Genomic DNA, 22,339 nt, shown 5'->3' with positions numbered 1-22,339 from the left:
TTTATTGTTTACAATATACATAAATGACTTAGTTGACAACATCGGTAGCTCCGTGAGGCTATTTGCAGATGACACGGTTGTCTACAAGAAAGTAGCAACATCAGAAGACTCGTACGTACTCCAGGAGGACCTGCAGAGGATTAATGCATGGTGCGACAGCTGGCAGCTTTCCCTAAACGTAGATAAATGTAATATAATGCGCATACATAGGGGCAGAAATCCATTCCAGTACGATTATGCCATAGGTGGTAAATCATTGGAAGCGGTAACGACCGTAAAATACTTAGGAGTTACTATCCGGAGCGATCTGAAGTGGAATGATCACATAAAACAAATAGTGGGAAAAGCAGGCGCCAAGTTGAGATTCATAGGAAGAATTCTAAGAAAATGTGACTCATCGACGAAAGAAGTAGCTTACAAAACGCTTGTTCGTCCGATTCTTGAGTATTGCTCATCAGTATGGGACCCTTACCAGGTTGGATTAATAGAAGAGATAGACATGATCCAGCGAAAAGCAGCGCGATTCGTCATGGAGACATTTAGTCAGCGCGAGAGCGTTACGGAGATGCTGAACAAGCTCCAGTGGCGGACACTTCAAGAAAGGCGTTACGCAATACGGAGAGGTTTATTATCGAAATTACGAGAGAGCACATTCCGGGAAGAGATGGGCAACATATTACTACCGCCCACATATATCTCGCGTAATGATCACAACGAAAAGATCCGAGAAATTAGAGCAAATACGGAGACTTACAAGCAGTCGTTCTTCCCACGCACAATTCGTGAATGGAACAGGGAAGGGGGGATCAGATAGTGGTACAATAAGTACCCTCCGCCACACACCGTAAGGTGGCTCGCGGAGTATAGATGTAGATGTAGATTAGGGTGACACTGGTGCAGCCTAGAAGAACATTGTATGACATAAGATGAACAATCTGATACTCGTGTGATGACACCATGCTTCCAACACTGTCCCTTGCCAAAACCTTTGAAGAAAACTGTGTTCTGCAGTCAGTACTTTGTCTGGCTTGGAAGAATGAACTGTTTCCATAGTGGCCACATGAGATGCAACAGGGTACAGTGATGATGACCATGTAATAATTCTGCTGACGATTTCCCATCATGCAGCAAGGAGTGATACAAAGAAAGAAAACTTTTAGATTTGCTCCCTTGTGTGGAAGGGAAAGAGTTTCTCCATGTAACTTTTGAACATTCAAGCATATCAATCAGCTTCGCCATTAGACCGAGGGTGAAACGCCATTGTCGGTACAAAACTCTTGAAAACTGGCTTATGTGAACTGTGGTCCATTGTCAGATACAAGGAACTTGAGAAGACCTTTGAGGCAAAAAGGGGGGGGGGGGGGGGGAGAGGGAGAGAGAGAGAGAGAGAGAGAGAGAGAGAGAGAGAGAGAGAGAGAGAGAGAGAGATGTTACTGTACTAGCAGGTAGAGGTTGGAGAGGTGAGCCAAAATGGAGTGTAATTTATTTATATTGGTTTTACTCCCCCTCATAGTAAAATCAGGATAACCATGCTTCTGCACATGTTAGTGGACTACTTTTCCTTTGCAGTGTCTTCGGTGCTAGAGGCTGGAAGAAACCTGGAATAATCTCTGATTTTATGTATTGACCAACAATATTTCTTCTTTCAGCACCAATCTGTATAAGCTTCTTTACATAATTAGCTAATAGCCATCAGATATGTATATTACAATCATATCACTAATTGTTGCAAGAGATGTCTTGTACAATGAGAATACTTTTTGACAAGCAAAATAACCAAGAATGTAAGATAGAATGATGGTTGTAAATCTTATTGTGTTTTTATTTCTGTAACATCGCTATTGTTTTTTAAAGAAATTTTTTATAGCCAGGATTGAGCTCAAAATTATTTTTTATTGATCAGTTTCAACAGGTAATACTATTATCTTCAGATCTTCAAAAACTCTTTTGGTTGTATATAAGTTCCATTGTGCGTTAATTACTCATGCCATGTTAACATTTTTGGAGGCAGCATGTTGCACAGAGCACACAGATGTGGCTGCACATAGCACACAGGTTTGTCAAAAATAAAATTACAATCAAGTTTCTCGCAAGTATGTCTATATATGTAGCGTTCCTTTGACACTTGTCAGTTGTTAAAATCCACAATATATAGTGAATGTGCATATTAACACAAATTTTTACATTGACATGATGACTGAAGTGCAGCACAGCACTGGTCAATAAAAAATAGTTTTGAACTTGATTTTTGCAGTAAAAATTTTCTTTAAAGTACAGACAGATTGCTCCTTCTCATTTCTTAGTGTTCAAAACTTCAGTCACTATTGTATTGTGAGTGCTGTTCTTCCATGGCTGCAACACATGTCCATTGTGCCCACAACAGGCTGCTAAACTCGTCGTCCTGCCTTCCAGAAATGCTGTGTCGATATACTTTGCATTACCTACACATTATAATAAACCGTTTCGCCAACAATATGCCACCTGAAACTTATCTACTAATAAAAATGTTTATTAAATGTCACTAACATCTTTCATTGTTTATGAGGGCCAGGGGTGTTATCCATCATTTTCTGTAAAATGATATGTTATTTCTCATATCCCCCCATTGAGATGTAAGAGGTCATGAAAGTTACTTTCTTAAAATAACTCTTAACAACTTTTTGATTCTTTTCATGCTGCTTAATATAATAAATAAATGTTAGCACTTTTTTCTAGTAATCCTTACATATTTTCAACTGAGAAGAAAAAAAAACTTACATTACAGTATAAGAAAAAGAAACAAGAGCTAAGATCTCCTTTCAGTTAGCAATTCCTGCTAATCTCTATTCCTCTCTCCAGTTTGATGATTTGCTCTACAGAGTGCATTTATGTGATTAACCTTATTTTAACCTCTATTAATTTCAGTGTTTCTTTTATAAGTTTTACTTATTTTTATTTAGAACTTATTGTTAATTATTTGTGTAAAATCTCAACTTTACTTTACAAATTATGATAAGATTAATCATTCACCTTATGTATGTAAACAGTTAATCGGTTCCATTTCCACTTGTTAAGTAATTGTTCCATCAATAACATTGCAGTATACGAGAGAACACACATGAGAAAAAAAATCTTATTTTTAGTTTTGTACCGCATATAGAATTATCTGTGTTGCATTTTTATGTTTAATGAGTTAATCACTGACGTATTGCATAAGCAATGTCTACTTCTTTTAAACGAGGCTTGCTCCATTGTATCTGGGCAGATACGTGCTCTGAGGGAGTCATAAGCCCATTTTATCAGTAGCAAAGTGCTGACACTTGCTTTTTATGTTCGTGCAGACATGGACACATTTCTTTCACTATAAAGGTAATTCACCCAATACTGTACTAGTTCCGAGAACTCTTCCCAAATGGCAAACGAAATTCACTGCTGTTCCTTATTCCAGTAAGAACTTGTTAGAGTCCTTCTTCCATAGGATGGTACTTCTCAACCATTTACAATCCTTAAAGTGCTATAGCTGGAGTCATGAATGACAGAAGTTGAGTTTAGGCGTGTTCTGTGCACCTATGTCATGCATTCTCTGACAACCAATAAGCATTCAGTACTGTTCTCAGCACTCTGCTGGGAATGTCGTAGCCAATGTGAGCATTAAACGTGACTATAGTGAGTTGTTTAGTGAAAGTTTAATCCATTTGTTGTGAGCTGTCATGGCTGATGGTCGCAGTAAGTGACAAATTCTGCACTAGCAAGCAAGAGACGTAATTTTCAGTATACACATCATTCTTCACGTGCAACACACTTGTACGCACTTACCACAACTGTCGCTGGAATCAGCACCAATGCGATCCCTGTCTTCGTCTCGAGCTGTGCAAACCACCATCATTTGTGGATCAGTCGATAGTGTTTCTCTCAAAATCTACCTCCTTAACATCTCTTTTATGAGTCCACCTAACTTCGATATAGGTCCTCCCTTTCCTGTGTCCAACTAACCCTTTGATCCAACATACAATTTATATGAGGCACACTATGCCAATTAAAAAAAAATTGTATCCTTTTCCTTCCGTATTTACATAATTTGAAGAAATTTCTCCTTGTAGGTATGACTTCACCTGATCAATTGAACCTATTTAGAACCGACATTGTCCTCTCTCTTTTGTACTAGGAAGGCTCCTACCAATGTTGCTCTGTTAATGTTCTGGGTGGATAGTCGTACCATTTTATGTTAATTTTCCGCTTTTGTCACATTCTCATTGTACTCCTTGACCAATTGCAACCATTTTGCCTGGATGTTAACATGTAATAACTAAATTTAGGGAATGGGTGTAATTCCCTTCCGTTTCCCCGTTGACATTGCTGACATGCCAAACATTACATTGATATGATTTATTGCAATTTTCATGCCTTTGATGCCTTAAAAATCCTAGAATGGTACCTAAAGATGTGAATGGGTGTAATTTGAGCTACTATGGAGTGTGTGTGTGTGTGTGTGTGTGTGTGTGTGTGTGTGTGTGTGTGTGTGTTTTATTCCTTATGCATTCATGTAAGCACAGAAAGTGAAACGGAACTGAGAAGGGTTTCTGCCATAGAAATGTTGAATATGGTCAGAGGTATAATAGAGCCAGTAGTCTTGTTGGAGAAGAAAGAAAGAAAGAAAAAGAATGATTAGAAGTGTTAGGACTAGAAAAAGATGGGAGACAGTCCCCAGAGACTCATTCCCCTACATCTCCACACACCAGGATTCCCTTCCTGAAAGGTTCTTCGCCGAGGAGACAGAGGATGAAGATGTTTGGCATAGCCTACAGAAGAGACTTCCTGACTTCACCCATGAAGGTGCCAAAATTGGTCCTGACATCCCCCTAGTGACAGAGTATCAACATAAAAAGAAATGTTCGTGCTAATAGAATATGGTTGGTGTAGTTGTATGCTTACCACCATAAATATTTTTTTGCAGCAGATAAGATCATCTAGGGGGCTAGAGTTACCTGATTACTTACAGTACTTAACCTCCTCCACAAAAATGGTTACAAACCCAATAATAATATCTGTAACAGGAAATGAAAATTATCAAATTTATTTGTTATAAAATATTATAATTATATTATATGATATTATGTTATGTTGTTGTTGTTGTTGTTGTTGTTGTTGTTGTGGTCTTCAGTCCTGAGACTGGTTTGATTCAGCTCTCCATGCTACTCTATCCTGTGCAACCTTCATCATCTCCCAGTGCCTACTGCAGCCTATGTTATATTATTATAAAATATCTTATGCCATTTACTAAGTTTCCATTCAAGAACCTAGTCAAGTCATTTTCTCATAAAATTATTTTCAGGGCTCTGTATTTATTGACCCATCATGTAGTATTTAACTGCATGAAAGTAATTTAATTCCTCATTTTCACAATGAACTTGATGCTCCACTTGATGACTGCGGCATGAATTAACTTATTACATTGTAAACACCAATAAATTACTAGCTATTTGTAATCAAAGATAGATAATAAAATAAATAATGTTTACTCACTAATTAATGAAATTTTACTTTTGTGATTGTGTGTAATAGTCTTTGACAGAATAATCACTTTTGTGATTCTAATTCTCTGCACGTTATGTATGGTTTATCTTCCCAGTGTAGTATAGTGGAAGGGAAGTTTATTCATGGATGATAGACAAGGCAAGAATAAAGAAAAGTGCAAAAGGGAAAATGAGATGTGTACTCGGAACCTGGCAGTCATCAACCTATTGAACCTGCGTAATTTGCAGAGTCCCCTGAGGGTTTAAATCTTTTTACCATATCAATATTATATAAACATTTCTCTTGACCCTTCTGGGATCTAGGAGAAACAAAGCTTTACGATGGGTTGTGCCAATTATTTTATATGGTCCATTGTAATGTGGGAAGAACTTGCTGGTTTCCTTTTTCGAGTTGGAATTAGGATGATACTCCCTGACTAATACCAGGTCATCAATGTCAAATACAGGCATAATTGCCCCTCTGTAATGTTTTTGCACTCCAGAGTTCTGTCTGCTTGCTCTGATGTTCTTGCACAAGATTCTGTACGTTGTCAGGTTTTATGTCTTGGTTCATTAATAGTGGTTCCTCAACAAATATCCTGTTAATTATTTCTACCATAGACAAATTTGGTAATTCATTCAAGATTACCTGAAATTTCTGAATCAACTGTGCTCATGTAGTGTGTTTCATTGAGCAATATGTTCAACGTAATCTCCCTATTTCCTATTTACAATCCTTACAATGCTAATGTTTCTCTCAAAATCTAACTCCCTAACATGATATAGGTTACCATTCTGTGGGTCGACCTAATGCTCTCACAGGGGTCTGATTGTGGATAATGTTTTGAAATGATTGTATGCCTAATGGCTTCCCAAGCCATGAATTCCTTGACATTATTACTAGCATACTGTGATTCATTATCTTTTAACACCCTCTTAATTTTGCCTATTTCTATAAAATAAACTCTCAAACAGTTTATAACAGCAGCTGTATTTTATAGGGTAAAGTTTTATGTAGTTTGACCAACATTCCATTAATACAAGAATATAAGTAGCCCCCAACCTCTACCTTTTGACGGATAGGTGATGTAATGCCTTCGGTATAATTGGATATAATTGATGTAACACATAACTGTCGTCTTCCTTTATCTTTTGACTTGCTTCACATGTTCTTATCACACTTGTAATCTTCCTACTTAGATTTTTAAGGTAGTAAGAATTGTTCATATGTGTAATCCATTTATGAACGTCAAAATGGTCATAAGCTTTAAGTGGGAGATGCACAGTTTCTAGTGTACTGAATTTTCATTTGATTCCCAAAATAAGGCATCTTCTTATATAATCCACAAGTGCTTTTCATTAGAAGGAAACAAAGCTCACTCACATAACTGTAGTTTTTCCCCAAAATAGTTATCTGTATGGAGGTCATGTTTTGCTTTTGAAGCTAACTTCCTTACTCCATTGTTAGTGAAACTAATCAATAGAAAATTTATAGCAAAAACAATTCCTGATCCATTTGTCCCCTTAATTTCATTTATTACTAACGAGTCTTGTTTTGTGACCCTTTTATATAGTTTACCTCTGTATGAAATCTTGTAAGAATAAAGCCCATCACATTGATCTACTGTGCAGCAATTGGCTTTCCATAAGAAGTGCTTGTGCTTGATGTTTGTTACAGTTAATGAACTTTGTCCCCAGACTTTTAAGTGCAATTTTTTTTTTTTTTTTTTCCCCCACACAATAGCCAATAACTGTTATCGGTTGCTGTATAAGTTAGTTCATGTTTATTTAAACTTTTGGTTGCAAAAGCAATTGCGTTGTGTTCTCCTAGTTCTGGGTCCCATTCACCTTGAAATAATTTGCATGCTATCCCATTTATAGACTGGTTGTGAACTTGAATGTTTCCTGCATTACTGGGTATTTTGGCATGGGTACAGCTACCGAAGCTTGTTTAACATTCTGAAATGCCTCTTATGTCCCCTCATCCCATGTCCATTTCGATCTTTGTTTTAAAAGGGATAATAATTGTGGATCATTAATGGGTTGACCTCTTATGAAATGCCTATAGAATTCCTCTAGCCTGAGAAATTTCTCAGTTCAGGACAATCTATGATGGCTCTTATACTTTCAGGATCAGGCTCCAACCCTTGTATTCCTACAATATGGAAAAAAAATTCTGTTTGTCCTGGCCAAAGTATGATTTTGATAATTTAATTGTGATGGCAATTTTGTAAAATTTATGCAATGTTTTGGTTAGTAAAGAGCAGTGCTCTCCTGATGTTTTCTAAAAAATCAAAATGTCATCCACATACATGCACCAGGTCGTTCTGCCAGAAATTTCTCTAGTGCTTGTGTGAGTACCACTACTGAGATGTACAAACCAAAGAGAAGTATTAAAAAATGGTACAGTTTACCCTCAAATAAAAGCATGGTACATGGTGTAGAATATTCATGAAGACATACCTGCCAATGTTGGGTTATCAGATCCATCGAGCTAAAATATTTAGCTTACGCAAATCTCAACAGCAATTCTCCGATGCAGACCATTGTATTTCTTTCAGTTTCTACATGGTTATTAAGGGTATGAGTGTCAGATTCAAGTCACGTGCCTCCAGAAAATTTTCTCACATGTAGTAGAGGATTGTTGCATATGCTTACATTATGTTCTATGATTCCATTCTCAACCATTTTCTGGATTTCTCCCTGCACTGCAGATCTAAACTTAATGGTGCTGGATAAGGTTTACAAAAGAAAGGTGTATTATCTTTTACTTTAAATTTACAGATACACTGACTAATTACTCTGGTCTTATCAAAAAATATGTCTCTCTATTGTAGTAAAATATCGTGCAGTTCCTGTTTTTGTTTAGTCATTAACTATTTGACTAACAAGCTTTTATCTTAGGGTGTTCCAGGCTATCATCAACGTTCTCGTATCTAACCGTTGCTAGTAACTGAGCATTATCCACTGATAAATTTGGCTTAATTGTTAGCTATTATTCTTGAAGGACACCCTATATATGGAAACTCCACTTGTCCAGTACGGCTCATTCGTTTTGAAACTTAACAATACTTTGTGAGTAAGTAACCAATCTATCCCAAGTAGTATATGCAGATTTATATTAGGTACCACTAATATGATTTACAAAAACTTAAAATTATTTATTGTTTGTTCTGGATTTTTACTAGGAAACCTTGGGATATTGGTGAAACTTCACTTCCAGAATGTATATAAATATCTGTGTTACACCAAATACATTTCGGACTACTATTGTTTTAATTTGCTCTTCATATTTTATTTCACCTTCTTCCAGTGACCACTTGTGTCCCACAACAGTATGGATAAATGCAATTAGCCTCCCCACGGGCCTAAGGCTGCATTGTAACTTCTTGGATCCTGATTCTTACACCATGATGTTCCTTGTTTTCTGAATCTGGAATAGGATAGGATCCATTTGAGGAAACCTGATTTTGAAAAAACATACTAAAGGATACATGGTTCTGTAGGTTATTTGTTGTATTGGATATAAATACCTGCGAATAATTATTTGGTTGGCCATTTCTTGTTTTGTTCCCTCAATTATTATTCCTTTTATCTGCAAGACAGAAGTTACTCTCTTTTCTCTGTTGAAATTTTGATGGGTGGCGATCACCGTAATTGTTTTCTTTGGGCAGTTCCCCACCTTCTCACCCCCTCACCCCCGCCCCCCTGTTCCCATTCTTTATTAGGTATATCCAGGCCTCCTATAAAGGCTCATAGATCGTCAGTAGTGGTCCAGCTCCAGTATCATGTTTCTTTCCTCACATAGCAAAATAGTCTCCTAATGAGGGCCTTCGCCAAAATGTGTTTCAGTGGGTTATCTAAATATTTGTATTTAGTTAAGTGCCATTCAGTGTATTACTTGCAACTATCCTATGTACCATTATAGTATTTGGGATCACGTAATCGTACAGTCAAATTCTCCTTTGTACTAGGCGAACAGTATTTCCTTTTGAATTTTTTCTGGAAATTGTTCAGAGATTTGAACTCTTCTGAATGAGTGGTTCCCCATTCTGCTGTGTCACCTGCCAAGTAACTGAGTGCTAAATCTATTTTTTAAAGAATATTCACACCTCTTTAGTAAAGATATAGTGAACACTCTTAAGAAATAGGTGAGATGTACATCACCGTCTGGTTTACATTTAGGAATCTGTTTCGACAAGTTCATCCCATTTCCACGTTGAAATTCCTCTATTAAGTCTTGTGCTAATCCATTACTCTTTTAATCTGCCTTGTGCTTAATTCTTGTTTTGTTTTCTTCATTTCCACCCAGAGTTTTTGAAATTCCCCATCATTTTTAACTGACTCTCCTGCAGGATTAAGAGTACCTACAGTTGAGTCATTTCTCTCTTGCACCTTCTGCTCAACTAGGTCATGTATTTGTTGCTTCAAACTAGTAAAAGTAGAATGGGCACTAATTGTTACCTTCGAATTCCTATTCTCTATACATTCAGCCTTATTGGGACGTCTGAGATTTACTCATTACTATTCTTAAATTTCAGCTCACTTAATTCTTTTATTATTGCAAGTTTCTGTTCACCTCTCTAAATTGCTCATTAACTTCATTTTGCACTAGATCACATTGATTGTTTACCTCTGTTTGTAATTCTACTTCTACATCTACATCCATACTCCGCAAGCCACCTGACGGTGTGTGGCGGAGGGTACCTTGAGTACCTCTACCGGTTCTCCCTTCCATTCCAGTCTCGTATTGTTCGTGGAAAGAAGGATTGTCGGTATGCCTCTGTGTGGGCTCTAATCTCTCTGATTTTATCCTCATGGTCTCTTCGCGAGATATACGTAGGAGGGAGCAATATACTGCTTGACTCTTCGGTGAAGGTATGTTCTCGAAACTTTGACAAAAGCCTGTACCGAGCTACTGAGCGTCTCTCCTGCAGAGTCTTCCACTGGAGTTTATCTATCATCTCCGTAACGCTTTCGCGATTACTAAATGATCCTGTAACGAAGCGCGCTGCTCTCCGTTGGATCTTCTCTATATCTTCTATCAACCCTATCTGGTACGGATCCCACACTGCTGAGCAGTATTCAAGCAGTGGGCGAACAAGCGTTCTGTAACCTACTTCCTTTGTTTTCGGATTGCATTTCTTTAGGGTTCTTCCAATGAATCTCAGTCTGGTATCTGCTTTACTGACAATCAACATTATATGATCATTCCATTTTAAATCACTCCTAATGCGTACTCCCAGATAATTTATGGTATTAACTGCTTCCAGTTGCTGACCTGCTATTTTGTAGCTAAATGATAAAGGATCTATCTTTCTGTGTATTCGCAGCACATTACACTTGTCTACATTGAGATTCAATTGCCATTCCCTGCACCATGCGTCAATTCGCTGCAGATCCTCCTGCATTTCAGTACAATTTTCCATTGTTACAACCTGTCGATACACCAAAGCATCATCCGCAAAAAGCCTCAGTGAACTTCCGATGTCATCCACAAGGTCATTTATGTATATTGTGAATAGCAACGGTCCTATGACACTCCCCTGCGGCACACCTGAAATCACTCTTACTTCGGAAGACTTCTCTCCATTGAGAATGACATGCTGTGTCCTGTTATCTAGGAACTCCTCAATCCAATCACACAATTGGTCTGATAGTCCATATGCTCTTACTTTGTTCATTAAACGACTGTGGGGAACTGTATCGAACGCCTTGCGGAAGTCAAGAAACACGGCATCTACCTGGGAACCCGTGTCTATGGCCCTCTGAGTCTCGTGGATGAATAGTGCGAGCTGTATTTCACATGACCGTCTTTTTCGAAACCCATGCTGATTCCTACAGAGTAGATTTCTAGTCTCCAGAAAAGTCATTATACTCGAACACAATATGTGTTCCAAAATTCTACAACTGATCGACGTTAGAGATATAGGTCTATAGTTCTGCACATCTGCTCGACGTCCCTTCTTGAAAACGGGGATGACCTGTGCCCTTTTCCAATCCTTTGGAACGCTACGCTCTTCTAGAGACCTACGGTACACCGCTGCAAGAAGGGGGGCAAGTTCCTTCGCGTACTCTGTGTAAAATTGAATTGGTATCCCATCAGGTCCAGAGGCCTTTCCTCTTTTGAGCGATTTTAATTGTTTCTCTATCCCTCTGTCGTCTATTTCGATATCTACCATTTTGTCATCTGTGCGACAATCTAGAGAAGGAACTACAGTGCAATCTTCCTCTGTGAAACAACTTTGGAAAAAGACATTTAGTATTTCGGCCTTTAGTCTGTCATCCTCTGTTTCAGTACCATTTTGGTCACAGAGTGTCTGGACATTTTGTTTTGATCCACCTACCGCTTTGACATAAGACCAAAATTTCTTAGGATTTTCTGCCAAGTCAGTACATAGAACTTTCCTCGGGTAGAGATGCTATGCTTCTTTGTAAACTTTTTCACTCTTTCCCTTGGGTTTTAATACCATTAACAACTCTTCCCCTTGGGTTTTAATACTATTAGAAAAAACTTCCTGGGTGGCTTTAATACTATTAGATAAATCATCTAATTTTTTTAAATATTTGTGGTAAACTGCTTTCCTTGCTGCGGGCAACCACAGGCACACAGTTAATTCAACAATACACTTTTAAGAAGAATTAGTTTATTCTTGTAGCAGTACCAAATCACTCATTGTTAAATTGCCCCATGTTGAGGTACTGTCACACAACCACACTCAAAATAACATAGAAAAACAAATCGTTTATCACAGGTACTGCTCACCTTAGTTGTATAGGAGCGCATCTTGTTCGGGTGAACTACTGGTGTATTGATGGCATTTGGAGGTTGTATGAACTGCTGTCATTGCTCTTCCAAATCATGGACTGATCAGGCTTGTTCCGAGTTTGAATCTGTCATTGTAGTCAAGAATAATTGTTAACTGATTGACTATATATAATTTCCACTCTTCATTGAACAGGGTTTTTTAATAGCACCTGCACTGCAAATTATTGGTGGCTGTTGAGACTCATTGTGAAGGACAACCACGTATAGCTCTAATTTCTTCTCACTAAATTTCTTAAAATCTTCTTATTATTGGTCTGTAGGGGCCACTATTTTGCATCCTGTCACTGCTGCCAAAGTAGAGTGTATGATTGTTACTCAGCCCTGTCACGAAACTGAGCCAAAGTGGAGTTTAATTTATTTATTTTGGTTTTACTCCATTGTGTAATATTCTCCATGGTTGCCCATTTCATAAAATTCACTACTATTCAGACATGCTAGTAAAATCCAAATAACTGTGCTTCTGCTCTTGCTAGTGGATTACTACTCCTCAACAGGATCTTCAGTGCTAGAGGCTGGAAGAAAGCTGGAATCCTCCTGGATTTTAAATATTGACCAACAATATTTCTTCTTTCAACACTAATCTAATTAAGCTTCTTTATACATTGAAGTAACTGTCATTAGATATGGATATTATGACCGTATCACAAATTTTTGAACACAAATATCTGGTACAACAAGAATACTTTTTGACAAGCAGAACAACCAAGAAAGTAAGACACAATGATAGTTTAAAAATTTCACTTGTGTCTGCTTCTGTGATGATATTGTTTTTGTTGAGAGAGAAATTGACGGAGTCTCAAAATCAACCGTGGTTGTGGCCACTATACTTTGAGACTCTACAATTGACAGAATTGTTTTCGGATCTGGGTGTGGCAATTTAGGAAGCAGTGCTTATGTGTGCATGTGATAATTTTGCGTGGTTGCATCACGTAACTTAATATCACTATAATTCTCTTGACAAGAACACTTGCGATTTCTTGTTAGCTCTTGAAATTCAGCAATCCATTGTTTTAATGATTGGTCAGGGTGCGTCTTAAGTTGGAAAAATTTCAATCTTGCCACAGTGACATGAAACTGCATCTTGTAATGCTCATTGATTTCACAATCAACATCTTCCAAAGTCAGGAAACAATTTGAGACACAGGCAGTACACATTGGCTCTGACAGTGAACAGAAAGAATGCATTGCATGCTACACTTTTATTTCTGTAAGTAGTGTAATGAGCTTCCAGTTGAGCATGATGTTCCAATCAATCCTCTTCTGTGCTGCTAAACTGGTGAAACTCGAGTGCAGCATCTGGCTGTGGTGCTGCTTGTTTCAACAGTAAGTTTGTCATCTGTTGAACACTTAGAGCAGTCGTACAGTCTGCTGTGCCTGAAACTGAACAGTTTGCCTTAGTGGTAGTTCATTTGAGGGCTTAGATATGGTCAAGCACTTTATACTAAATAGAATACACAAAAACATTACTCCCACTATGACTAACAGTACACCGAGCACTTCCACACAGGCAGACTGAACATATATGAGAACGTACTTGTCACCATTTTTATATATATTGTAGCAAGCCTAGACAACAATTCAATAAGTTTGACTTCTGGAGGAAGTCAAGTGGGGTGTACAACATGTATAGAATATTAATTCAGTTTCAGGAAAACTCTTTAATACAGAATACTTATCTTTAGTAGAAATCCAAGTCCATATGAGGGTCAATATACGATTACAATCACAGTACACGTTAGTAACTGTTCTTGCACTGAATAATACTGTCATGTAATGCTGCAACAGTTTTTGTCTTGTACTGAATGACAGTCAAATACTACTTTCATTTAGCTATAAACTTCGGTACACAGTTCTGACTAATGACACTAGCTCGCTACTGGATGTGAACTACGATGACGCTGCTACCAGAGCAGGCTATCAAAGAGGAGGGGCCGACGTGTGCTGTGCTCTGACATAAGATAAGTAGACTTCCAGCAGTGGAGACATGCAGAACCTCACGAGGCTGTGTCTTCGTCGATGTCTCTCATTCGTGGCTGTTTCTGACAGCGACTGTCCTTAGCTTGTGGTTCTGTAGTGAGGGACCTCACTCTTCAGATGACACCACAAATGTAGGAGACAAATATGCTGGGGAAAAGCATATGTTACTCTAAACACTGGATAAACAGAAAAACAAGGTGCATGAATATAAGTAACAGCCAAAAAACAGTGGAATTTAAATTCCAGAGTGCAGATTGCTGATTAAGATCTGCAAGAATTGAACTAACATTTGAAAGATGTTACTTCAGCAGTCAGAGAATACTATCACTCCCTAAGTCAGTGTTTTAGGTGGAAAAAATTTTGGGGCCTTAGTGTGCCACTAAGGGGACTGTGCACCACCACAATTTAAGAGCAACAATCTAAAATCTTCACCACATAGTCTCTCTCTCTCTCTCTCTCTCTCTCTCTCTCTCTCTCTCTCTCTCTCTCTCTCTCTCTCTCTCTCTCTCTCTCTCTCTCCATAATTTTCCCCATGTTGTTGTTGTTGTTGTTGTTGTTGTGGTCTTCAGTCCTGAGACTGGTTTGATGAAGCTCTCCATGCTATTCTATCCTGCGCAAGCTTCATCATCTCCCAGTACCTACTGCAGCCTACATCCTTCTGAATCTGCTTAGTGTATTCATCTCTTGGTCTCCCTCTATGGTTTTTACCCTCCACGCTGCCCTCCAGTACTAAATTGGTGATCCCTTGATGCCTCAGAACATGTCCTACCAACCGATCGCTTCTTCTAGTCAAGTTGTGCCACAAACTCCTCTTCTCCCCAATTCTGTTCAATACCTCCTCATTAGTTATGTGATCTACCCGTCTAATCTTCAGCATTCTTCTGTAGCACCACATTTTGAAAGCTTCTATTCTCTTCTTGTCCAAACTATTTATTGTCCATGTTTCACTTCCATACATGGCTACACTCCATACAAATACTATCAGAAACGACTTCTTGACACTTAGATCAATACTCGATGTTAACAAATTTCTCTTCTTCAGAAATGCTTTCCTTGCCATTGCCAATGTCTACATTCTATATCCTCTATACTTCGACCATCATCAGTTATTTTGCTCCCCAAATAGCAAAACTCCTTTACTACTTTAAGTGTCTCATTTCCTAATCTAATTCCCTCAGCATTACCCGATTTAATTCGACTACATTCCATTATCCTCGTTTTGCTTTTGTTGATGTTCATCTTATACCCTCCTTTCAAGACACTGTCCATTCCATTCAACTGCTCTTCCAAGTTCTTTGCTGTGTCTGACAGAATTACGATGTCATTGGCGAACCTCAAAGTTTTTATTTCTTCTCCATGGATTTTAATGCCTACTCCAAACTTTTCTTTTGTTTCCTTTACTGCTTGCTCAATATACAGATTGAATAGTATTGGGGAGAGGCTACAACCCTGTCTCACTCCCTTCCCAACCACTGCTTCCCTTTCATGTCCCTCGACTCTTATAACTGCCATCTGGTTTCTGTACAAATTGTAAATAGCCTTTCGCTCCCTGTATTTTACCCCTGCCACCTTCAGAATTTGAAAGAGAGTATTGCAGTCAACATTGTCAAAAGCTTTCTCTAAGTCTACAAATGCTAGGAATGTAGGTTTGCCTTTCCTTACTCTATTTTCTAAGATAAGTCATAGGTTCATTATTGCCTCATGTGTTCCAATATTTCTACGGAATCCAAACTGATCTCCCCCGAGATCGGCTTCAACCAGTTTTTCCAATCGTCTGTAAAGAATTTGCGTTAGTATTTTGCAACTGTGACTTATTAAACTGATGGTTCGGTAATGTTCACATCTGTCAACACCTGCTTTCTTTGGGATTGGAATTATTATATTCTTCTTGAAGTCTGAGGGAATTTCGCCTGTCTCATACATCTTGCTCACCAGACGGTAGAGTTTTGTCAGGACTGGCTCTCCCAAGGCCATCAGTAGTTCTCATGGAATGTTGTCTACTTCTGGGGCCTTCTTTCAACTTAGGTCTTTCAGTGCTCTGTCAAAGTCTTCACGCAGTATCATATCTACCATTTCATCTTCATCTACATCCTCTTCCATTTCCATATTATTGTCCTCAAGAACATCGCCCCTGTATGGACCCTCTATATACTCCTTCCACCTTTCTGATTTCCCTTCTTTGCTTAGAACTGGGTTTCCATCTGAGCTCTTGATATTCATACAAGTGGTTCTCTTTTCTCCAAAGGTCTCTTTAATTTTCCTGTAGGCAGTATCTATCTTACCCCTCCGTGAGATAAGCCTCTACATCCTTACATTTGTCCTCTAACTATGCCTGCTTAGCCATTTTGCACTTCCTGTCGATCTCATTTTTGAGACGTTTGTATTCCCTTTTGCCTGCTTCATTTAGTGCATTTTTGTATTTTCTCCTTTCCTCAATTAAATTCAGTATCTCTGCTGTTACCCAAGGATTTCTACTAGCTCTCGTATTTTTACCTGCTTGATCCTCTGCTGCCTTCACTATTTCATCCCTCAAAGCTACCCATTCTTCTTCTACTGTGTTTCTTTCCCCCATTCCTGTCAATTGTTCCCTTATGCTCTCCCTGAAACTCTGTACAACCTCTGGTTCTTTCAGTTTATCCAGGTCCTATCCCCTCAAATTCCCACCTTTTTGCAGTTTCTTCGGTTTTAATCTACAGTTCATAACCAATAGATTGTGGTCAGAGTCCACATCTGCCCCTGGAAATGACTTACAATTTAAAACCTGGTTCCTAAATCTCTGCCTTACCATTATATAATCTGCCTGAAACCTTTTAGTATCTCCAGGGTTCTTCCATGTGTACAACCTTCTTTCATGATTCTTGAACCAAGTGTTAGCTATGATCAAGTTATGCTCTGTGCAAAATTCTACCAGGCAGCTTCCTCTTTCATTTCTTAGCCCTAATCCATATTCACCTACTATGTATCCTTCTCTTCCTTTTCCTACTGTTGAATTCCAGTCACCCATGACTATTAAATTTTCGTCTCCCTTCACTACCTGAATAATTTCTGTTATTTCATCATACATTTCATCAATTTGTTCATCATCTGCAGAGCTAGTTGGCATATAAACTTGTACTACTGTATAGGCGTGGGCTTCATGTCAATCTTGGCCACAGTAATACGTTCACTATGCTGTTTGTAGTAGCTTACCTGCAATCGTATTTTTTTATTCATTATTAAACCTACTCCTGCATTACCCCTTTTTGATTTTGTATTTATAACCCTGTATTCACCTGACCAAAAGTCTTGTTCCTCCTGCCACCGAACTTCACTAATTCCCACTATATCTTAGTTTAACCTATCCATTTCCCATTTTAAATTTTCTAACCTACCTCCTCCTATTCTTCTTTGGCAATTTACATATTGCTAATTCAGATGACAAAACTGTTCACTGACTTGTAGAGCAGCTGCATGCACTCCACTACTTTGTTCAGAGGAACAAGAGGTGGTTCTTTATATCCCTCCCCCCTGCCCTGCCTCTCTCTCTGTAAACCAAAATAATTTCTCACAGAACACAGAAATTTATGTGACTGACAGTATACAGGGTATCCCAAAATGTTGGACTTGCGACTTACACAGGGTGTCCAAAATAATAGTAATCAGCATACTTTAGTGACACCTTCTTTTCAGCAAAACAAGGAAAAAAGTCTAGTAAACAAGGCCACTAAAGTGCATAACTTAAGACATATGAGCATTTGTTCATCTTCGATACTATGACACACATCTCTTCCACTCTTTACTTTTCATATTTTGGGAAGAGGTAGTAGGGTCCAAAACAAGCAAAAAATATCTAGTAAACATAGGCTGTAAAATCCATACCTTAGCAGGTATGTATTTCACATTACCGAAGATGAACAAGTGCTCATAGCTCTTACAGTACGCATTTTAGACCTCATGTTTACAAGGCATTTATTTCCTTTTTTGGTCAACACTTCCTCCTCCCAAAATATGGAAAGTGAAAACCTTGGCTTAGTGGAGATCTGCTTCATAGTATTGAAAATGAACAGATGCTCATACCTCATAAGGTATACATTGTAGAGCCTGTGTTTACTAGGCGTTTTTACTTATTCCTGTATAAGGAACGTGTTCCTAAAGTTTTTGGCACCCTGTGTAAGCCACAAGAAGTCCAACATTTTGGAAAGGAGTGAAACCTGGGTGTGCCCCTCTTTCAGCTACTTTCACCACACATTGTATGGAATGCAAAATTAAACATTACATGAATCTCTTACCACAATGACTTACTGAGAACTGGCAGGCACAATGTTTTACCCAGAAGAAGTGGGAGCACAGAAGCTGACAGTACCAGACTCTTGTTGGTGGATTTGTGGCGGGAGTAGTTCAGCTCGCTAGCTGTAAAATGGAAACTGCTTTAAATGAGACTGTATTGACTTGATCATTTTTAGTTTCTAATTCATCAGAGTATCTGAAGTGTGGCCTTTACCTGGATTTTTATTTTTGTTTGTTTGTACTTTGCAGAACGTTGATGATGATAGTGAAGCAGAGAAGCTTTCACCTTTACTTGAAGTGGCAGGTGTTGTGAGTCCACCAACTACTGTTTCAATAATTGGAAATAATTTGGATGATGAAGATGAAGAAGAAGATGAGGAGGAAGAAGAGGAAGTCATTCATGTTGACAGTCTGCGAACTAAGGATGATCTAGCTACAACGAACGACATGCCAACAAGTAACTATTTTGAGATAATGTCAATTATCACACCTTTCAACTAATTTAAGAAAGAAATAAGTTGATTTGTGTTGTGATAGTTCTTAGTTGATTTTGTTTAATATTAACAAGCGTTTAATATGTGTGTTTGTGTTTGTGTGTGTGTGTGTGTGTGTGTGTGTGTGTGTGTGTGTGTGTGTTTTCAGTGAGTCAATTATTCAATAATTCTAATTTGTTAATTTGGTCTGTCTTTTATTCTTCCTGAGGAGATGGATGCCCTGTTAACAAAATCGAATGTCATAATACTTGTCTTTGCTTGCTTGTGTGAATGAATATATGTGTGTGTGTGTGTGTGTGTGTGTGTGTGTGTGTGTGTGTTTCCTTTACTGAAGATGGTTTCATGGCCAAAAGCTAAATGCATATCAGTCTTTTCATTGTTCCTGTCTGCAACTCAATGTATCATCTTTATGGCGAGTAATGATCTATCTTTTTTCTTATATTGTTACTGAACATATATACAGTACAGCCCCGCTTTTACATTCCCGGACTCAACGTTTTCCCGCAGTTTACGACATTTTTTATCACTCCTGTCCAATTTCCTGTCCACAGTGTTGGTTTGAATTCAAATTTGCATCAGCATATTTATAATTTTCCCGAGATAACCGCATTACGAAAATATATTTGTCGAGGAAAAAAAAAAAAAATGATGCTGGCATGTTGTCCGTCCAGTAGTGTTTAAAATATTACATGGTTAAGTTTCTTGACTCCAGGGCACTCTACTCAACAGATTCAAACCAGTAAATGTGTAAAAGTTACAACAATTTGTGCTGTATCTCCCACTACTGCCAAGCACTACTTGGTGTGATGGCTGATGGGGGTAACTAGGCTCATTCGAGTAAAGATATCATGACCATTCACAATCATTTCCAAACATTCTACTGCGCAAATGCAGTTTCATGATTGTAGTGAACATTGTGACACCTTTGTTGAACCATATTTAATGTGTTTCAATGTTTGGCCTCTTGTAGTTGACACCGTCATTTGCTTTGCATTGCTCAAATGTTTTTAGTTTAAACACAACACTGGTTACGTTTTTTCCATGCTGAACAAAATGTGTTTCAAGAATTTATTCTCATTGTCAATTTTCTACGTAACTGGGGAGGCACAATACCTGATGGCTGATAACCTCAAAAACACAATTACAGTGCATGAGAGGCAGAATAACACGTACTCAAGTACCACACAAAATATTTATGTACATATTTGCCCTTGACAATGAGAAAAATTTTTGGAACGTATCATTAAACATTAAAAAATACGTAACTACTGCAGTATTTCATTATTTAAATAATGAATGAGAGCTGCAGGCTTTCAAAGCCGTCGATTATGACGTTTGAAATTAAGTCAGACGTTTCTGCTTCCCAGACAGTTACCAATTCCATTTGCATCAATGGTTTTCATTAGATGATAAACATTTATTAGATAATGAAAAAGTCTCTGACAAGACTTTTGACGCCTGTTATGTACATATATCATACACAAAGTGCGAAAATGCAAGGGGTAACCCTACACATAGTGTAAAAGTGGGATTTCACTGTATCTTGCTACTTGTTTTGGTTGTTCTTTGTACTTTGATAATCATTGGTGCCACAACTGCATCATGGTCACTTATAATAGTTTGCACACAGACATCCTCAAAGAGGTCGTATCTACTTGTTGTTCCGAACTACATGTTGAAGGTAGTTTTGGGAGAAGGCATTTAGTAATGTTTCGGAGGATGCCGTGTCGTGGTCTCCACTAACAAAACTGTAATTTTTCCAGTTGATTTTTGGATGATTGAAGTCCCCTCCAGTGATTGCAGTATAATTGGGGAACTTATGTTCAAAAGAACTGATGTTTCCTCTGAAGTTTTCAGTTACATCAGGAGGTGATTTTGGTGGTCGATATAAGGATCCAATAACCATTTTAAGCCAACCTCTAACATTGAGTCTTGCCCACACAATCTCACATGGAGTTTCAATTTCTGTCTCGGTGGATCTGAGTTTCTTGTCTAATGTGTCAAATGCACCATGTCCATTTCCTGCTAGCTATCCTTTTCGTAAACACTTAAATTTTCTCTAAAAATCTCACTGTTATCAGTTTCAGTTTCAACCATCTTTCTGTATCTAGCTTATGTGAGCGTCACTGCTTTTCAGAGTGCTTCAAACTCTGTCACTTTGTTGTGAATGCTTCAGCAGTTAACTACCAGGATTTTAATACTCTTGCCTCTAGGAGTCATTTTCTTGGACCTTACACTGATACTTCTACAGCTCTCAGCACTATGGCACAAGTCCAAGAAGTCTCGGTGTTGCTGCTCACGGAACCCTTGAAATCTCTTGTTCAGTCCTTCCACTCAACTCAGAAACACAGGACTAAAATCAGTTCTGGGGACAATGGTGCAAATTGTGAACTTTGTTGAAACTCCATGTGCAAGGTTTATCAGCTGTCTCTGCCGTGCTGGAATGATCCATGTATGACCTCAGAGTCCAGATGACAGGCATAATTCGTTCCAGTGTTCATCATAACCAGCAGAGTTGCACCGTGTTCCCTCAGTGGCTGCCGAAATAGTTTCTTCAGCATGAATGAGGCCTCCAAGCATACACACTGAGTACACCTGTTGTCCCTTCCTGTCCCTTGCTGCCTTTGCCGTAAGGGGTACTATTATTCATTGTTTGTTTGAGCTGCCAACGATTAGTAGGTCCATATTCTTTTGCGTTTCCTTCCTCTTGGCATGAGACTAAGCAGGTTTCCCCAAAACAGGTGAAGTGATCTCTCTCGCTCAGTTTCCGTTTCAGTAAAAGACATCACCTTGAAATTGTTGTTTTTGGGGGGATCCATATAACAACCTGAGTCCTCCCTGGTGCTTGTCTAACCTGTACAGGACGACAAGATTTACCATTGACATGCCACTTGCAGTCAAGTGGATGAGTAATGACAGGTCCCATACTTCCCCCAGAGGAGACAGAATCCACAGGAGAGAATAACCTTTGGTATTGCAGGTACATGATTCTCAGGAGCTCTTCCAACAAAGCGATTCGCAGCAGCTACCAATAGTTTGACAGTAGTCAGGGCAACTTCCAGCTGCTTATGAATATCAGCTGACTAACCCCATGTTCAAGAACAGCATTCACATTGTGGCAGCATTGTGACTGCTGCAGTGTTTTAAAGAGCAGTGAACATTAAACTAAGCCTGCTGACTATATTTTAATCAGTTGAGCTAAAAAATTACTAATTCCTCATAAGAATTGAAGCAAAAAAACACAAAACAAGATTTCTATTAAGACAGCAGAAAAACATATG

At 38.4% G+C, this 22,339-nt stretch overlaps 1 protein-coding gene across 3 annotated transcripts in view; it reads left to right on the top strand.

Annotated features, from left to right (window-relative positions):
* LOC124599481 (probable E3 ubiquitin-protein ligase MGRN1) overlaps positions 1 to 22,339 on the top strand; it is a 168,909-nt gene that overhangs the window by 67,452 nt on the left and 79,118 nt on the right. For all 3 annotated transcript variants that reach the window (XM_047136081.1, XM_047136083.1, XM_047136082.1), the window contains exon 11: positions 18,814 to 19,021. In XM_047136081.1, coding sequence (XP_046992037.1) covers positions 18,814 to 19,021 — 208 coding nt within the window. The remainder of the gene's footprint in view (positions 1 to 18,813; positions 19,022 to 22,339) is intronic.

This window comes from Schistocerca americana, chromosome 1, assembly GCF_021461395.2.
Source record: "Schistocerca americana isolate TAMUIC-IGC-003095 chromosome 1, iqSchAmer2.1, whole genome shotgun sequence".
Taxonomy (NCBI): domain Eukaryota; kingdom Metazoa; phylum Arthropoda; class Insecta; order Orthoptera; family Acrididae; genus Schistocerca; species Schistocerca americana.
Note: the sequence above shows the minus strand (reverse complement) of the source record. Positions and strands in the feature narration are given on the sequence as shown.